At 35.1% G+C, this 17,039-nt stretch overlaps 1 protein-coding gene across 1 annotated transcript in view; it reads left to right on the top strand.

Moving 5' to 3' along the window:
* SCN7A (sodium voltage-gated channel alpha subunit 7) overlaps window positions 1-17,039 on the top strand; it is an 84,256-nt gene that overhangs the window by 41,153 nt on the left and 26,064 nt on the right. Inside the window, exons 10-14 of the mRNA XM_077751171.1 lie at window positions 335-541; window positions 7,517-7,619; window positions 8,291-8,529; window positions 10,076-10,249; window positions 11,931-12,287. Coding sequence (XP_077607297.1) covers window positions 335-541; window positions 7,517-7,619; window positions 8,291-8,529; window positions 10,076-10,249; window positions 11,931-12,287 — 1,080 coding nt within the window. The remainder of the gene's footprint in view (window positions 1-334; window positions 542-7,516; window positions 7,620-8,290; window positions 8,530-10,075; window positions 10,250-11,930; window positions 12,288-17,039) is intronic.

Below are 17,039 nucleotides of genomic sequence, written 5' to 3'. Positions count from 1 at the left end.
TCCAGCTTTCTTTATTGAGAGATGACAGTTTTTTCCTTCCAATATGTTTTCTCTGTTAGTGAAGATCTAAACACCAGATGCTCATTCTAACTTAATTAAATTACTAAATTCTAACTGGTTTTGTACCATGTATTCTGTACCTTACATATATATCTAAAGTTAAGGAGCTTTTCTCTTATTTTCCTGGTAGAGCCAGTAAAACTGTCTTGTGATTACATTCCACTCACAACCAAATTATTTTCATAACAAAATTTCATTTTTCATTTTAAAATAGGAGATTATAGGAAGACAAATAACATTTCCCTCTTTTTTCTTGTTTTCCAACTCTCCTTAGATCCTGTATGCTTCTGGGAAGGTCTACATGATATTTTTTGTCGTGATAAGTTTTTGGTTTACCTTTTACATAGCAAGTTTGTTTTTGGGCACACTTGCTATGTCCTGTGAGGAAGAAAAGCAGAAAGCTGCTGAAAAAGCTGAGAAGACTGAGCCACAGTTTCAGCAGACTGTAAAAGAACTTGAAGAAGGAGACAAAGCAGCTGAGGTACAAATTTCTCTTAGTGCTTCATAGAATCACAGAGTTTGAGTTATCTCAAGATCTTGGAGTATATTGATTTCTACTAGGTGCTCAGTATCTGTGCATTGTATGCGATAAAAAGATCAAAGTAAGTGGGCTCACTTTTGCTACATAACATTTCCTGAGTGTCCTATGGTAAGAGTGACCAACATCTTTAAATATTACTTTAAGGCAGAAATTTTATTCTTCCAGAATGTGTATTACCACTGCTGAAAAGTATAGATATATTATTTTTCAAACTTCTTTTTATGCAAGTTTAGTTAATTAATTAAAGTCTGCTCAGACAGCACATCAGAATTAACTAGAAAATTTCAGTATTGAACTCAATAGCGATAATGCCTCTCATAATTTAGAAATCATGAAGTACTAAAAGCCTGGACTAAAAGTACAGACTTGAAGTTGTAAAAAGAGAAAAACATGCACCTGACTAGTTCTTTCAAGTTCTTTCAAGAGTAAATTCTAATTCTTTCAAGAGTAAATTCACTATGCATTTTGATACACAGAGTTATTTTTTCCATGGAGTAATTAAATCCATGGTTAGTAAACCTTAATAAGGTTTTACTCCAATTTTCAATTATTTTAGTGCTGTTTAAGTATATTTTCAGAAAAGACTTAATCTATGAATCTGAAAGTATTGACAGAGGTAGCACTAGAAAGAAGAAGTCATAGAAATTATCTTTAAAAATCTAAATTGTGCCGTAAGTTTACTAAAAGGAGCTTCCATACCAGGAAAGCAACCAGAAGTAGCCCTCTTATGTTCAGTAGGACCTGGCAATTTCCTACCTCCTTCTCAGTTGGAAAAGGTTAGGTTTAGCCCAGTCTCCTGACATCCATACCCAGAGCTGTTGAGGTATGTGGTGGGCAGGATCCAGTGGCCTGGGGTAGGGTACAATCCATGCCTCTTCCAGGTGTTGCTCCCTTCCCCTGTGTTGTGCAGAACCCTCTCACCTGGAAGCTTGGTCTTTGGAGGGTGCTGGGCCCAAACTGGCCACAGTAAAGTTAAGTGCTCCTTGACCAGAGTGGCTGGTTATAGGGCCTCACCTGGGGGAGGGGAGCTGTGCCCTGCCTCCTTTTCCATTCCTTTAGATTTGTTACTATTTTGTACCCTTAACACCTGCTAATAAATATTGTCTACACTGGAGAAAGAATCTTGATGGTAAAAGGACAGATTGAAGGAGCCGACAAAGGATAGAAAGGAGCTATACTGAGACTCTATCATATGAAGAGAAAAAACAGAGGTAGGGAAAAGTAAAGAGCCAAGGTACATTCTGGCACTAAGTCGCATGTGCAGTAAGACTGGCTAAGAGGTTCATTAATACTAAAGGTAACATCTGGGTCACAAGGGTAAATTGTTAACTTCCCTACATATGTAACTCTTTATTTAGTCATTGCCAGTGAAGAAGCTCTAGAAAAGTCATTCTACTAAAACTATGGGACCTGAATAACATAATGCAGGATCATACCAAATTAAAAGTTATTGATAGATACCATGTTTATATGGTTCATAACATGCATACCATTGAAACAAGAAGCAATTATAAACAGCATGAAGAAAACATGTATAAAGAGAGGCTATTGAGTGTAGCCATTATATCACCCATGAGGAAGCCACAGAAAAATTACAAAAGATTTCTGTCTCTAGAAATGAGTGTGGGGTCCTTCTGCTTGAATGATGATGGTCTGAATGATATGTTGAATGTATAATTTGTTTCAAAGTGGTATTTCAAATGTCAAGGGCTACCCACAAATGTATCCAAGAGCACAATATTCTCTTATCCCAAGATGAGATGCCCTATTAACTCTGCTTAGGAAGATCTTGAATAATTTCCCAGTTTCTTAATATCTCCATTCATTTGGCTGTTTTCGATCACATAAAGCCTTTCTGGTTTTAATTAAAATCTTTCAATTGTAAAGGATATCTTTTTCTGGAAGAGTACTAGAACATTTTGTTATGAAAAACTTTTTTGGGAAGTAAGAACAAAGGTCATTTTCATAAGATGTACTTTCTTTTCCTTTCTTTGTTTATATACAAGAAAATACTAGAAAGATAAGAATTTAAAATGAAACATACTGAAGATCCTTTAGGTGACTGATCTGATTTAAGACTAAGCAGATTCTAATTCCAATTTTGGAATTACTGAGAGATTACTTAAATGTTTCATATTCTCACATAACAGGAAAGCAGTAAATCATCTTAGCTAAAAGCACAGTTTTTCAGTCAAATAGCTAATAGATTTCAGTCTATTTTTGCTACTTAATACATGTGTGATATTTACCAAGTCTCTTAACCTTTCTGAACTTCTTTATCTGTAAGATGTATATAATTTTAGTATCTCTCTCATAGGTTATTGTGAGATTCAAATGAAATAAATTTTTGTAAAACACTTATCATGGCTTAGAATATACACAAGAAGATACAGACATACGTATTGGAGAATACTCCACCAACAGAAAATCCTTAAGTCTTTGACTATACCCCCCCTTTTAGGGATAATTAAAATAATGATGATGATTATTATAGTATATATTGTTGAGTGTTAGCTATGTTCCACACATATAAGCATCTTCATGAATCCTCCAATGTGATCTTCATTGAGGAGTTCCAGTTACAAAGCTTGACCTGTATTTATTGGTGCCTGATTTCTCCACATTTGACTTCTTTTTCACCACTTTATTTTTCTGGAGGCTCCATGTTGAAACTATATTATTCCAACAATTGCCCAGTTTGCAGCTGAAACTTTGTTAAGAATTGACAGTCACTGGCAAAACCCCCAGAAGAGAATCAGATATATACAACGGTAGGAATATAAATATTTTCAAAAATATTTGCCCATCTAAAATGACATCCTTCTAACTCATCTATCTAATTAAATAAAACATTATTGCCAATCTACTATATGCTAAGTATTGTACTAAACATTAGATATTTTAAAATATTCATAAATACAAGTATAGCATCTATCTTCATGCAGTTAATGGTCTAATGGTGAGATAGACTATAAAATTACCCTAAACACAAAATTGTACCTCTAAGACCACCAGACATTATGTGTTTCCTGATGTTATGAAACAGGAGACATAAAATGCGACATAAAATATATTCTAGCCATAGTCTGAGCTAAGTCTAGTAAACCTCCAGATCTGTCTTTTTCTAGAGACTATAGGAGAGAGAAGAACACATTAAATTACACTAAAAGGACACAATCTGCCAAATTTAGAATGTGGAAATTCTATAGATGTAAGTGATCCATTATCATCAACAAATAAGTCGAATTGGAAAAAATAAAGGCATGAGATAATCAATAAACCTGCAAACTAAATACATTATGTGGATCTTTTTTGCATTTTGAATGGAACAAACCAGCTATAATAGAATGTTTCTGAGCAATAAAAGAAAATGGAGCATGGTCTGAGTATTGGATAATATTAAGGAATTACTAATTTTCTGATTGTGATCTTAATGTTACAATTATGTTTTGCCAAAGACTTATTCTGAGAATTATATGATGTCTGACATAATTTTCCTGAAATATTTAAAATAAAGCAGGGTGAGTAATACATAAGAACTGAGGAATATGATATTGTTAAGGCTGGATATCGGGTACCTGGTAATTCACTACCTGGTATTATTTGCTACTAAAAAAAAAAATAAATGAAACTGTGGCGAGTGCTATAAAAGTAAGAAACATGCTTGAGAGCCTATAATAAAGGATTTCCCTGGTAAGAAAATATTTCTTTTTTTTTTTTTAACATTTATTTATTTTGAAAGAGAGAGAGAGAGCATGAGCTGGGGAGGGGCAGAGAGAGAGACACACAGAATCTGAAGCAGGCTCTACGCTCTGAGCTGTCAGCACAGAGACCAAAGTGGGGCTCGAACCCACAAACCGTGAAATCATGACCAGAGCTGAAGTTGGACGCTTAACAGACTAAGCCACCCAGGCGCCCCAAGGAAAGGTTTCTAATGGGAAACTGACATTTGAACTGAGATCTGAAGAATGAGTCCATACTACATGGGGGAGGGAACAGAGTGAATCAAGATTAAAAAGGCCAATGTGGCTGGCTGCAATAGAGAGAAGTCTGAATTCAAGATGAATACAGCAGCTGATCATTGCTAAATGCTAGATATATGACTGGTTTCCTCCTTATTCATACCTATTCTCCAGAGAAAATTTAAACCAGCTGTGACAAGAATCCTAAACCCTTTTTGCAGTCTTATTTTAACTTTGGATATGCCCTTATTAGCTTCTAAAAAGGAGATTACTGAGTCAGGATTTTCTCAATTTACATTATAAATGGCCGTATCCTTAGTTGTTGGCATTCATCAATATTTTTAATAAGTTCCATTGAAGTCTAATTTACTAGACTGATATGTGGTTTATTTGTTTTATATTCTAAAACATATCCACAGTTCCGGGTTCCTGGGTTGCTCATTTAGTTGAGGGTCTGACTCTTGGTTTTGGCTCAGGTTATGATCTCACGGTTTCCTGAGTTTGAGCCCTACATCTGACTCTGCTGGCAGCACGGAGTCTACTTGGGATTCTTACTCTCCCTCCCTCTCTCTGTCCCTCCCCTGCTTGTGCTCTCTGTCTCTCCCAGAATAAATAAACTTATTTTCTTTTTTAATTTTAAATATATCCACAGTCCAAACCAAGTAAGTAGAAAATTGAACCATTGACTATATCACAATCACATTATTACTCTCCTCTACCCACCCCACACGGATGATTATCTTTACTGAATTACTTCTTGGGGTGATTCCATCAGACATTGGTCATCAAAAACATCTCTATGAGAAGCAATTCCTCTATATTTTATATTCTTTTTTTTAATGTTTTTTTTTTTTTATTTATTTCTAGGAGAGAGAGAGAGAGACAGCGTGAGCAGGGGAGGGTCAGAGAGAGGGAGTCACAGACCAAAACAGGCTCCAGGCTCTGAGCTGGCAGTCAGCACAGAGCCCGGCGCGGGGCTCAAACCCACGAACTGCAAGACCATGACCTAAGCGAAAGTTGGACGCTTAACCGACTAAGCCACCCAGGCGCCCCGCAATTCCTCTATATTAATAACAGTGGAATGTATTGTTCACTATATCACAAAGTTTCATCTTTATGAAATATACCTGGAAATCTCTGTTAGACCTTAATAACAGAGCAATTATGCCTCTACTGATTTTTGACTCATGAAAATCTGAAATTATATAAATTACAACTTATATTTTATGCAATCTTGTAAGTCAGTAAAAAAATGCTTTTTGGAGTAAGTATAGTTTAAGTAAATAAACTAACATCATATCACGGGTTTTTAGCTTACTTTTTCAATTAAAACAAATAGTGAGGGAACAGAGATCTGTAAACCTACAGAATCTGTCATTTTCCTGATGGAATCAGTATGAAGTAGAGTTGATTTTCACCTCCTCTGACTCTGGTATTTATGAAATTGGAGGGAGCGTGACTGATACTGAATGAGATGAATATGATGATTCCCTTGATATCTGTGATGCTGCCTCAGACAGACCACAGCAGAACTTGCCAACCAGAGTGTACTTTGTATCAGTTATCAATGAGCCACGGTTTCCTGCAGTGTTAGTGTAGCAGCAGCCGCATGCCAGTTACCTCTGTTCCAGAGCAGGCTTGCCTGTTCAAATTTATTTACTATTTTCCCCCCTATTTAGCCGCACCTATTTGCCAAGTTAACAAACATACAAATCTCACCATCCTTGTGTTGCTAAACGTAAAAACTGTTGGGAACTCTGTGGTGTAATATTACCTACCGACTATCAGTTTCTTAGAGTTTAAATTCAAATATAAATTTTATACATGATCACTAGAAACATCTAGGGTTCTATTTATGATAACTATGAACTTGTAACATCTACATCTACATGAAACCCTAGGAGTATATTTCCTTCTTTTTATTTAAAAAAAAATTTTAATGTTTATTTATTTTTGAGAGAGAGCAAGAGCGAGAGCGAGAGAGAGAGAGAGGGAGAGGGCAAGCAAGTGGGGGAGGGGCAGAAAGAGAGGGAGACAGAATCCCAAGCAGGCTCCAGGCTCTGAGCTGTCAGCACAGAGCCTGATGCAGGGTTTGAAGTCGAAATCAAACGCTCTTTTTTTTTTAATGTTTTATTTATTTCTGAGAGTGAGAGGGGCAGCGTGAGCAGGGGAGAGTCAGAGAGAGAGGGAGACACAGAATCCGAAGCAGGCTCCAGGCTCTGAGCTAGCTTTCAGCACAGAACCTGATGCGGGACTTGAACCCACGAAACGTGAGATCATGACCTGAGCCGAAGTCAGACGCTCAAATGACTGAGCCACCCAGGCGCCCCCTAGAAGTGTATTTCCAATGCAAGGGCTTCTTCTGAACTCTGTGTAACTACATTAGCCAAAACAGAGTATCTTAAAGCCATTACTCAAGAGACATGAGAGACAGAAAGAAGTGATTCCTTTATGGAATATCATATATGTTCTGACCAAACAATTCTTTTACCTGATACTATTTAAGATTATTTCATTATCACAAAACCAAATATTTTTTTTATTTTATCAAAAGAGTTTATAAGTTTTAAAATACCCTTAAAGAAAAATTTAAGGTGTTAGAGAAATATTATTTCAGGATGTTTGCCAACTGGATATTTTGCAATAACCCTATAAAGTATACACTGAATGTTTTGTCAAATATGGGTAATACACTAATATTCTTTGACTTCTTCCTTTTATAGTTGACCTTGTAGTATAAAATTATTTTGTTGAGTTGCAAATTATACACATTCGTTATGCTAATAATCCTAAGTCAGTTTAATACTGCCTATAGTGTGAAGAGTAACAAATAATGGAACCCAAACAGATTTCTGGAGGTAAGAATCAACATTTTAAAGAAGGTTATAATAGTTATAGCCTTATATCTACAACAGGGAGAAGCCAGCATTAGACTCATCTAATTTCTTTTTAGACCAAGACCACACAGATGGAAATGAAGAAAAGATCCCCAACTTCTATGATCACTTCTTTGAATATGTTGGATGATTCTACTGCTACTATAAGACATGAAGAAGGTAAAGTAAAAAATACTTAGTGACCCTGAAAGGTATGTTCATAAGGTTCACTTTAAAGGAATCTTGCATTTTTTTTTCAGAATTTTAGATGATAAGAAATTTTTAAGGAATGACATAAGAATATTAAAGTGAGCAATTCCATAAGCATGGTATTTTAACCATTGGAAAAAGTTACCAGAGTGCTAAGAAATTTTCCTTAACATTGAAAACAACATGGGAGTATTAACTCCTAACTACAAATAGAAGATGGATTATATAACATTAATATATTAAGATCCTTTTTTGTATTGTCTCTGCTTTTGTAATACATAATCAGTAACTTATTATCATTGACAATGTTAAAAGGTACTATTTTATAAAGTCTTATAAATCTACAAATTATAAACCATAATATTCTCAACTATATTCCGTGTTTGTTTTCTTGAGAGAAACTCCTAGCTTTTGCTTCTAATACACAGTGTGTCTCCTTTTCATTTATCTAACTCAACAAGCATTAAAAAATAGAGGAAATTGACTTTGCTCTGCTTTTTATTAGTACAAAATATTTCTATTTGCTAGTTCCAAATCAGAGGTCTAGTTTTAAACATCTCTTTGCATATGAAAGTCAAAGTATCTTATTAGCTAGAACTAAAACAACAATTTGCTAAAGTTTAACTTTTTTATTATTTCAGAACTTAAAAAATCCAGAAAGAGATGCCCATTGTGTTGGTATAGACTTGCTAAAACTTTATTGATCTGGAATTGTTCTCCCTGTTGGTTAAAATTGAAAGAGTTTATCCATATGATTATAATGGACCCATTTACTGATCTTATCCTTACCATATGCATAATTCTAAACGTGTGTTTTTTGACCTTGGAATGTTATCCAATGAGTGAAGAAACCAACAATGTTCTCAGCATTGGAAACCTGGTAAGGCTCTTGTACATTATTTTCATTTGTGGTTTCAACTTTTCTTCAGTCATCATAATCCTCATTATTTTATTTTGTAACTCCAATATGTTGCAAATGCATTATATGCCTATTAGATGACGTATTACAGCCCTGATTTGTTCTTATCATGGAAAGATTTATACCTAAGATTTAAAATTCTGCCATTTAAGTTTGTGATGCTAGTCAGTTGCTTGACAGTCAGGTTAAATGGAAATTACTTATTTCCTGTCCCATCCCAAATATATCCTCCCTTGGTACCCATAGCTCCACAGTTTGGAGCAGGGCAAAGGTGCAATAACAAATACAGATTTCTCACTGACACCTGAATTCTGAATCCTAACTACAACTGGACCTGCCTTGTCTGCTTTAGCTACTTGTCTTTGCCTCAATAGGAATGTATCCTTTCGGCAAGGTATTGTTGAGAGTCACTTGTCCTTTTTTTTTATCCATACGCTGCGTAAACCAAAATAGATTTCTCTGAGTTTAAACAAGTCACATTCAGGGTGCCTGGGTGGCTCAGTTGGTTAAGCATCCAACTTCGGCTCAGGTCATGATCTCACAGTTAATGAGTTTGAGCCCCGCATCAGGCTCTGTGCTGACATCAGGGAGCCTGGAGCCTGCTTCCAATTCTGTATCTCCCTCTCTCTGTGCCCCTCCCCTGCTCATGCTCTGTCTTTCTATCTCAAAAATAAATAAACATTTAAAAACATAATATTTTAAAAACAAGTCACATTCAAGGAAATATACAATGTTTAATTTTCTTTACTTTTATGGTTGTTCTTTGTTGCTTGGTACTAGTACAAATGGCCAAACTGCTACCCATTTTGAATTATACATTTCCTTGGTACCAACACTACAGAAATTTAGTTATTTCTGCCAGCATAGTTTTCAAGAGATAATTTTCATAGGTTTACTCTGTTTTTTTTTCTGCTTCACATAGGCAATTTTTAAATTCTTTTACAGTTTAAAAAATTAAATATCTTAATATGTACTCCATATCCCAAAAGAAATTATTCAAAATGAAAAGATTTTCATCTTTAAATATTCTTTTGTTCTCATTCAGGATAGTTTTTGTTAAATAATTGAAGATTTTGTAGGCAATGTTTGACATTAGACTGTTAAGTGAAATGTTGGAGTCTATCTTTATTTTTTTAAGCTATTTATTTGAGACAGACAGAGAAAGAGAGAGCCCAAGAAGGGGAAGAGCAGAGAAAGAGAGAGAGAGAGAGAGAGAGAGAGAATCTAAAGCAGACTCTGTGCTGTTAGCACAAAGCCTGATGTGGAGCTCAATTCCATGAGCCATGAGATTGTGATCTGAGCCAAAACCGGGAATCAGACGCTTAACTGACTGAACCACCCAGGTGCCCCAGAGTCTATCCTTATAATACGGACTACAAAACTAATCAGATCTTGACAGAGGAACTATGAAGAATGTGACAGTGGAAACTTACAGTTTCTGTGTACGTGAGTTCTGATGGTGTTTTTGGAATCATATTCTCATCCATGTGTTTTGTTTTTTGTTTAGATTTTTGTTGGAATTTTCACAGCAGAAATGATTTTGAAAATAATTGCAATGCATCCATATGGGTATTTCAAAGTAGGTTGGAACATTTTTGATAGCCTGATTGTGTTCCATGGTTTAGCAGAATTTTATCTAGCCAATGTTCATGGAATGGCTCTTTTAAAAATATTCAGGGTGGTAAGTATAATCCAATATCTAAAATTTATTTTATGAAAATTTATCTCAGCCACCTCAGACACAGCATGGGAAGAATAGTATACCTATCCTACTGAGACATTTGTAGTAATAAATGAATTGATTCATATATAAAGAGCTTAGGAAGTGCCCCAGGAAGAGTAAGCAGTTTCCAATGCTGTTATTTGACCAAAGCATCAAAGGAAATAAGCCATATAGGTAGCAAACTTGAGGTATAGTTTTAGGAAGCAGGGCCAGGGTTACTGGTCAGTTGTGAGGAGCAGGATAATGTGGAGTCCTAAGAGGTGAATGTCAATGTATGACTAAGGAACTGGAATCACGTGAGTATTTCTAAATGAAAAATAGAAAACTTTATAAAAGATCAGTCATGCCAGCAGAATGTTATTACAAATATTAAGTCAGAATGGTATATGCCTACAATGTAGGGTGGTAATAAGAATCAGAAAACTAAGCAAGGAAATAAATGTTATCAGAAGAGTATGTATGGAAATGTTAAGTACTTGATAAGTAATATAGTGTCACATTCTAGTAAGAAGTTGAAGGGATGTAGCAGGAGTAAAGAACAACTAAGTAGGCTTGATCTTATCCAAATAATTCTTCAGAAGCCTGTCTTAAGCCCTCATCCATAGACTTTTCTAATGAGTAAGAGAAACATATACAATATGTAGCTCTCAAATTTATGGATGAAACAAGACTGCGAAATTAAAAATATGATAAAAGATAGTATCAAAGTATCTGAAAGTCTAAGATGGACTGAATATAAATGATTCAGTTTTACATGGATAAATGTGAAGTCCTACCCTTGACTCTGTGAAGTGAACTATATACTGGAAAAAGTTAGGGAAGTTATAAAATATATAAAAATGATATTTGGGTTAAAATTTTTTAAATGTTTATTTTTGAGAGAAAGAGAGACAGAGTACAATTTGGGGAGAGACAGAGAGAGAGGGAGACACTGAATCTGAAGTAGGCTCCAGGCTCTGAGCTGTCAGCGCAGAGCCCAATGCAAGACTCAAACCCATGAACCTTGAGATCATGACCTGAGCTGAAGCTGGATGCTTAACTGACCGAGCCACCCAGATGCCTAGGTGATACTTGGGTTTTAGATGACTAAGTTCACTGTAATATGGTGGTCAAAGCTATTAAGGTAATCCTGTGCATTTCAATAGGAACAAAAGAATCTAGTGTAAAGAAGAGAAATATTTAGACTAAACCTAGAATGCTGTGTTTGGTCTTTGGCATGTTACTTTAAAATACATAATAGAAACTTCAATGGAATTCAATAGGAGAATTTCCAGTGTACTGTGAAAAGCAAAACCAAGAATGGATAGTTGCCCCACCAAATGTTAAAACCTAAAACTAGAGTAATTATAACAGCATAATATTCAATGGAAATTGGCAGATCAATACAAGAAGATGTCTATGGACTTAGTATAAAAAATACAGAATATGTGTTACATATTAAGAATTGTGTGACAATGGTTAGCATTAATAATGCTCAGCGGTTAGTATTAATAATGCTCAAAACTGAATATTACATTAAAGACAATACATATATATGTGTATAATGCTGATAAAATTATTAAATGTACATCGTAATAAATAGTGATGGTTTTTTGTTGTTTGTTTTTTATTTTTGTTGTTTCTTGCATTGCTGTATTAGTTGAGAATTTTCAAGCTGGGAAAATACTGGCCAACATTTAAGATTCTGATGGTGATCATGAGTAATTCACTGGTGGCCCTGAAAGGCTTGGTGCTGTTGTTGTTCACATTCATGTTCTTTTCTGCTGTGGTTGGCCTGAAGCTGTTCGGTAGGAGTTACAAAGAATGTGTCTGCAACATAGACAAAGACTGTCAACTCCCACACTGGCACATGCATGACTTCTTCCACTCCTTCCTGAATGTGCTCCGGATTCTCTGTGGAGAGTGGATAGAGACTTTATGGGATTGCCTTAAGGTTGCTGGCCAATTTGGTTGTATTCCTTTTTACATGATGGTCATTTTAATTGGAAACTTATTGGTAAGTAATACGTGCTTTTAAATTTTCCTTGAAAAGCTTGTGTAATGTAGGTTAGTATTTTCATGATGTGAATTTATGGGATCCAGTGGTCTACAACTGTGTTGTCCAGTATGGTAGCCTCTAGCTACATGTGGCTGTTGAAATACAAATTGCCCAATTAGAGATGTGCTAAAAGGGTCAAATACCCACTGAGCTTGAAGTCTTACCCCCCAAAAAAGAACATTAATTATTTTATAAATAATTTTTATACTGAATACATTTTATTTTTTTAATATTTTTATTTATTTCTAGGAGAGAGAGAGAGACAACGTGAGCAGGNCTCGAACCCACGAACCGCGAGATCATGACCTAAGCAAAAGTCGGACGCTTAACCGACTAAGCCACCCAGGCGCCCCTACTGAGTACTTTTTAAAATGATAATATTTTTGGTATATTTAACTAAGTAAAATGCCAGTAAAATTAACTTCTGTTTTTGTTTATGCTTCTGATGTAGCCACTAGAAAGTTGCATATATGGGGCGCCTGGGTGGCTCAGTCGGTTGAGCATCCAACTTCGGCTCGGGTCATGATATCACAGCTCATGGGTTCAACCCCCGCGTCAGGCTCTGTGCTGACAGCCAGCTTGGAGCCTGGAGCCTGTTTTAGACTCTGTGTCTCCTTCTGTCTCTGACCCTCCCCTGCTCATGCTGTCTCTCTCTCTCTCTCTCTTTCTCTCTCTCTCTCAGAAATAAATTAAAAAAAGAAAGTTGCATATGTGACATGCAACATATTTCTGTTGGATAGCACTGATCTATAACCTTCCTACTTCCCAGACCTATGGAAGGGAAATTTACAGTTTAACAATATCCCCGGGTGATTTGTATGCATATTAATTTCTAAGAAGCTTTTAAATGTAACACTGATTGTCAGACTAGGTTGCACATTAGAATTACCTGGGGAATTAATAAAAATATAGTAATGCCTTGGATCCATTCCCAGAGATTCTGATTTTATTGGTATATGGACATAGCCCAGTCATCAAAAATTTTAAAATTTTTTCATTTGATTAAATTGTGCAGTAAAGTTTGAAAATCACTGGCTTATAAAACTATTGTACATTAGTGAAGAGGGAAAGCTATCACTTTTAAATTCCCAGTAATTTAAGTGGTGTTACATGAATTGAGGAAATCGCTTTTGCTTCTTCTAAGCAAAAGGAATGGATTATAAAAGAAAATTGTTCTTACAAGGCATGACTCAGTATATGCTTTTTATTCATGTCATAGAAATGAAATACATTTCCAAAAGACTAAAAATATCACAGGTTAGACTCCATTTTATCTATCAGTAGCCTTCCTCACTGCTTCTGTTTTCCTTTGGGCATAACCTCTGTCATCCACTTCTCACTGCTGGCATTCTGTTTAATTGTTGATGTACTTGTCTACCTTCCTTATTAAACTGTAAGCTCCACAAAGGGAAGGATCATGACTTTTCTCTGTGTCATCAAAGCTTAGAACAGGGCCCAACATGTAAAAATACTTCAGTGACTTAAGCCTTTGTAGCTAATCAGTCCATTTTCAACTCCCGGTGACATAACGCTATTTTAACTGGCTAAAATAAAAATCAGCATATATATCAGCATGCATAACTCAAAATATCAAAGATAGATTTCACTTTAGTTGTGGCATGACCCATATATTCTGTCATTATAGACAGACCTGTGTATATCTCAGATCTGTCTTCTGTATGTCTTTGCTGGTAGTAGCCTCTATTTTATCAAGATGGCTGCTGTCTTCTAAAGCTTCATGTGTTCATACCACATCAAGTCTAAGAGAAGAGAAATTCCTGTTTCTTTTCTACAAGTCACAGCAAATATCTCCTATTATCTCATTAGCTTTGGGTCACAGGTCCATTTATTTGTTGTGCAGAGTGTGGAATATATTAATGTATATTATTATCAGCTACTCAGAACCCTCTTGTGGAGCTAGAGTTGGCATCACTCCAAACACAGATCATCTAACTAGTAATAAGATAAGGGTGATTTCACAAATGAAATATATGTTCCTATTCCCAATAGGAACGGCTATGGTTGATTGGTTGATGGCTATTGAGATAAACAACACACACACACACACACACACACACACACACACACAGTTCAAAAGGAAAGAAGCAGAAATGCTGAGGCAATTATATAAGTGCACTTCTGCTTCTTTGTTTTTGAATTCCACTCTTTCTTATTTTTCTTGTTCCTACTGATCAGAAACTTGATGTCGAAGAGCAGAGGGATTTCAGAATAAAATGGAGCTACATGAACTTCCATTTCTAATTGATTGATCATCATATTCCTTGGTTTGCTGAATCTTTTAAGTTTCACTTTTCCCAACAGTCATCCATGTGTGGAACACCATGATAACAACTCTAGAAGAAATGCAAGGAGAGAATCTGTAAGGTTGTAGATCTCCCCCCACCCCATACTTCCAACTCATTGCATTACAGCATTGTATTTCACACCAAAAGGAAGCATTGGTATAAAAAGAAGGAATTTCCCATTTTAAAAACTTAATTTTATCTTGTTTGCCTAATAAAATTCCAGTGGTGATTCAGCCTTCAATGAAAACTTAAAACATGATCATAAAGAAAAACAAGTATTAAGTAGCTTTTAAACGTTATATGCAATGTTGAATTGTAGATAAAATAGAGTTCAGATCCAAGCAAACATGGGTTCAAATTCCAATTTTATTATTTACTAATTAAATGCCTTTGTTATATGACACTGCCTCTTTAAACCTCATAATATCTAATAGAAGAATGAACATAACAATAATGTATGCCTTATAGGGTTATTGTAAGTTAGATAAAAATAGCTAGCACTCTATAAATATTTAGAAATGTTTGTTTTATTTTCTTTAAGCTTTAGAAAATTGTATCTCCCACATCTGTAGAATTTTGGTAATTAAACATTATTTAGAAGTTTCAGTTAGGTAAAACTTCCAGGTGTTTTACCTGCAATTTAAGTAGTTGCTACTAAATGAATTATGATATACCTAGCTAAGGTTACATAAATCAAACAATGAGGGATAGAAACATAAAAAGAGAAGCAATAGAAAATATAAAATTCAGTTTCTTTTTAAAAATAAAACATTGATGATAAATATCTATGTTATTCCATGTATATTTAAATATTCCCCAATTAAATATATATAAAGATACAATTTGAATAATATTAAATGGAAACTTCATATGTGTTGAATTTTTAAAAATTTTTAATGTGTACTTATTTTTGAGAGAGAGAGATAGAGCGCAAGTGGGAGAGGGGCAGAGAAAGAGGGAAACACAGAATCCGAAGCAAGCTCCAGGTTCTGAGCTGTCAGCACAGAGCTCGACTCAGGACTCAAACTCACTGACAGCGAGATCATGACCTGAGCTGAAGTCGGACGCTCAACTGACTGAGCCACCCAGACACCCCTGTGTTGAATTTCTTAAATTACTAACGATAATTACTTGTACTTGAAAATTTCTTGGAAAATACTTGAAAAATAATTACTTAAGTAAATCTTGAATTTTCTTTCTATTCCATATTACTTTATTTTGAGGAGTTGTTCAATTCTTACTCGATAGATAGACATCATTGAGGTATAGAAGAGGGCAAATTTCAGGGGAGACATTTGAATGTTTTTTTTTATATATATTATTTCATATTTTACCATTTAACACAAAAATAAGAAATATGTATTTTGAATCTCTTTATAAAAACACTGTGACTAGAACAAAGTCATGCTAAGTTTATGTAATATAATGTTTTCCCCTTCCTTCTTTATTAATGCTCAAATTAGAAGAGGTAGTTAATCCTCTATAGTTTTGGTAATTTACACATCCCATTTTTTCTTTTGAATCCTTTAAGAGACTAGGCTATTTTTAATTCAGAGCACACTTGAACAATACAGTGTAGCATTTTATAGTATTTTCAAAATTTGTCTTTATACCGTAGGTCCCAAGAATTAGAACTTCATTTTCAGCCTTTTAACATTAAAACATTTTTTTCAACTTTTATTTATTTTTGAGAGAGAGAAAAGCAGAATGTTAGCAGGGGAAGGGCAGAGACAGAGGGAGACACAGAACCTAAAACAGGGTCCAGGCCTGGCCTGAGCACAGAGCCTGACACGGGGCTTGAACTCAGGAATAGTAAGATCATGACCTGAGCTAAAGTTGGACACTTAACCAACTGAGCCACCCAGGTGCCCCAAGCCTTTTAACATTTTCACTGTATATGTGTGTGTGTGTGTGTGTGTGTGTGTGTATCTGCTTTTTGTGTGGGGGGAGATATGTTTAAGATAGAAGATATCTTAGATTGTAAGCTCTTAAAAATACAATTGTTGTAGCAAAATTTTTCCTTGTCCAAATCCTGGCACAAAATCTATTATTTTATTCATTCTATAATTAATTTCTTCAACAAATACTAATCACTTATTTTGTGCCTAGTGTTGTGTTAGTTGTCTGCTTAAGAGAAAACTTGGTTACTGCTCATATGAAGCTTATAGTCATGAAATTTTTACCTAAAACCCTTTCCTTATTTCGCACCATGCCAATAACCAAACGAAGGATAAGAAACAACCAAGTACCTTAAATTATATTTGGAGTTGACCTCTTATATCCTGAACTTACTGTCTTTTAAGAATGATAGAAATGCTACTAGTGTAGTTCCTACAAGGGCCATAAAGCCCCTGCCCATACTATCTGTATGTAAGCTTTTATATTTATATCTATCTATAGATAT

This window comes from Crocuta crocuta, unplaced genomic scaffold (genome assembly GCF_008692635.1).
Source record: "Crocuta crocuta isolate KB4526 unplaced genomic scaffold, BGI_CrCroc_1.0 scaffold219, whole genome shotgun sequence".
Taxonomy (NCBI): domain Eukaryota; kingdom Metazoa; phylum Chordata; class Mammalia; order Carnivora; family Hyaenidae; genus Crocuta; species Crocuta crocuta.
This window is presented reverse-complemented; position numbering and strand designations above follow the sequence as displayed.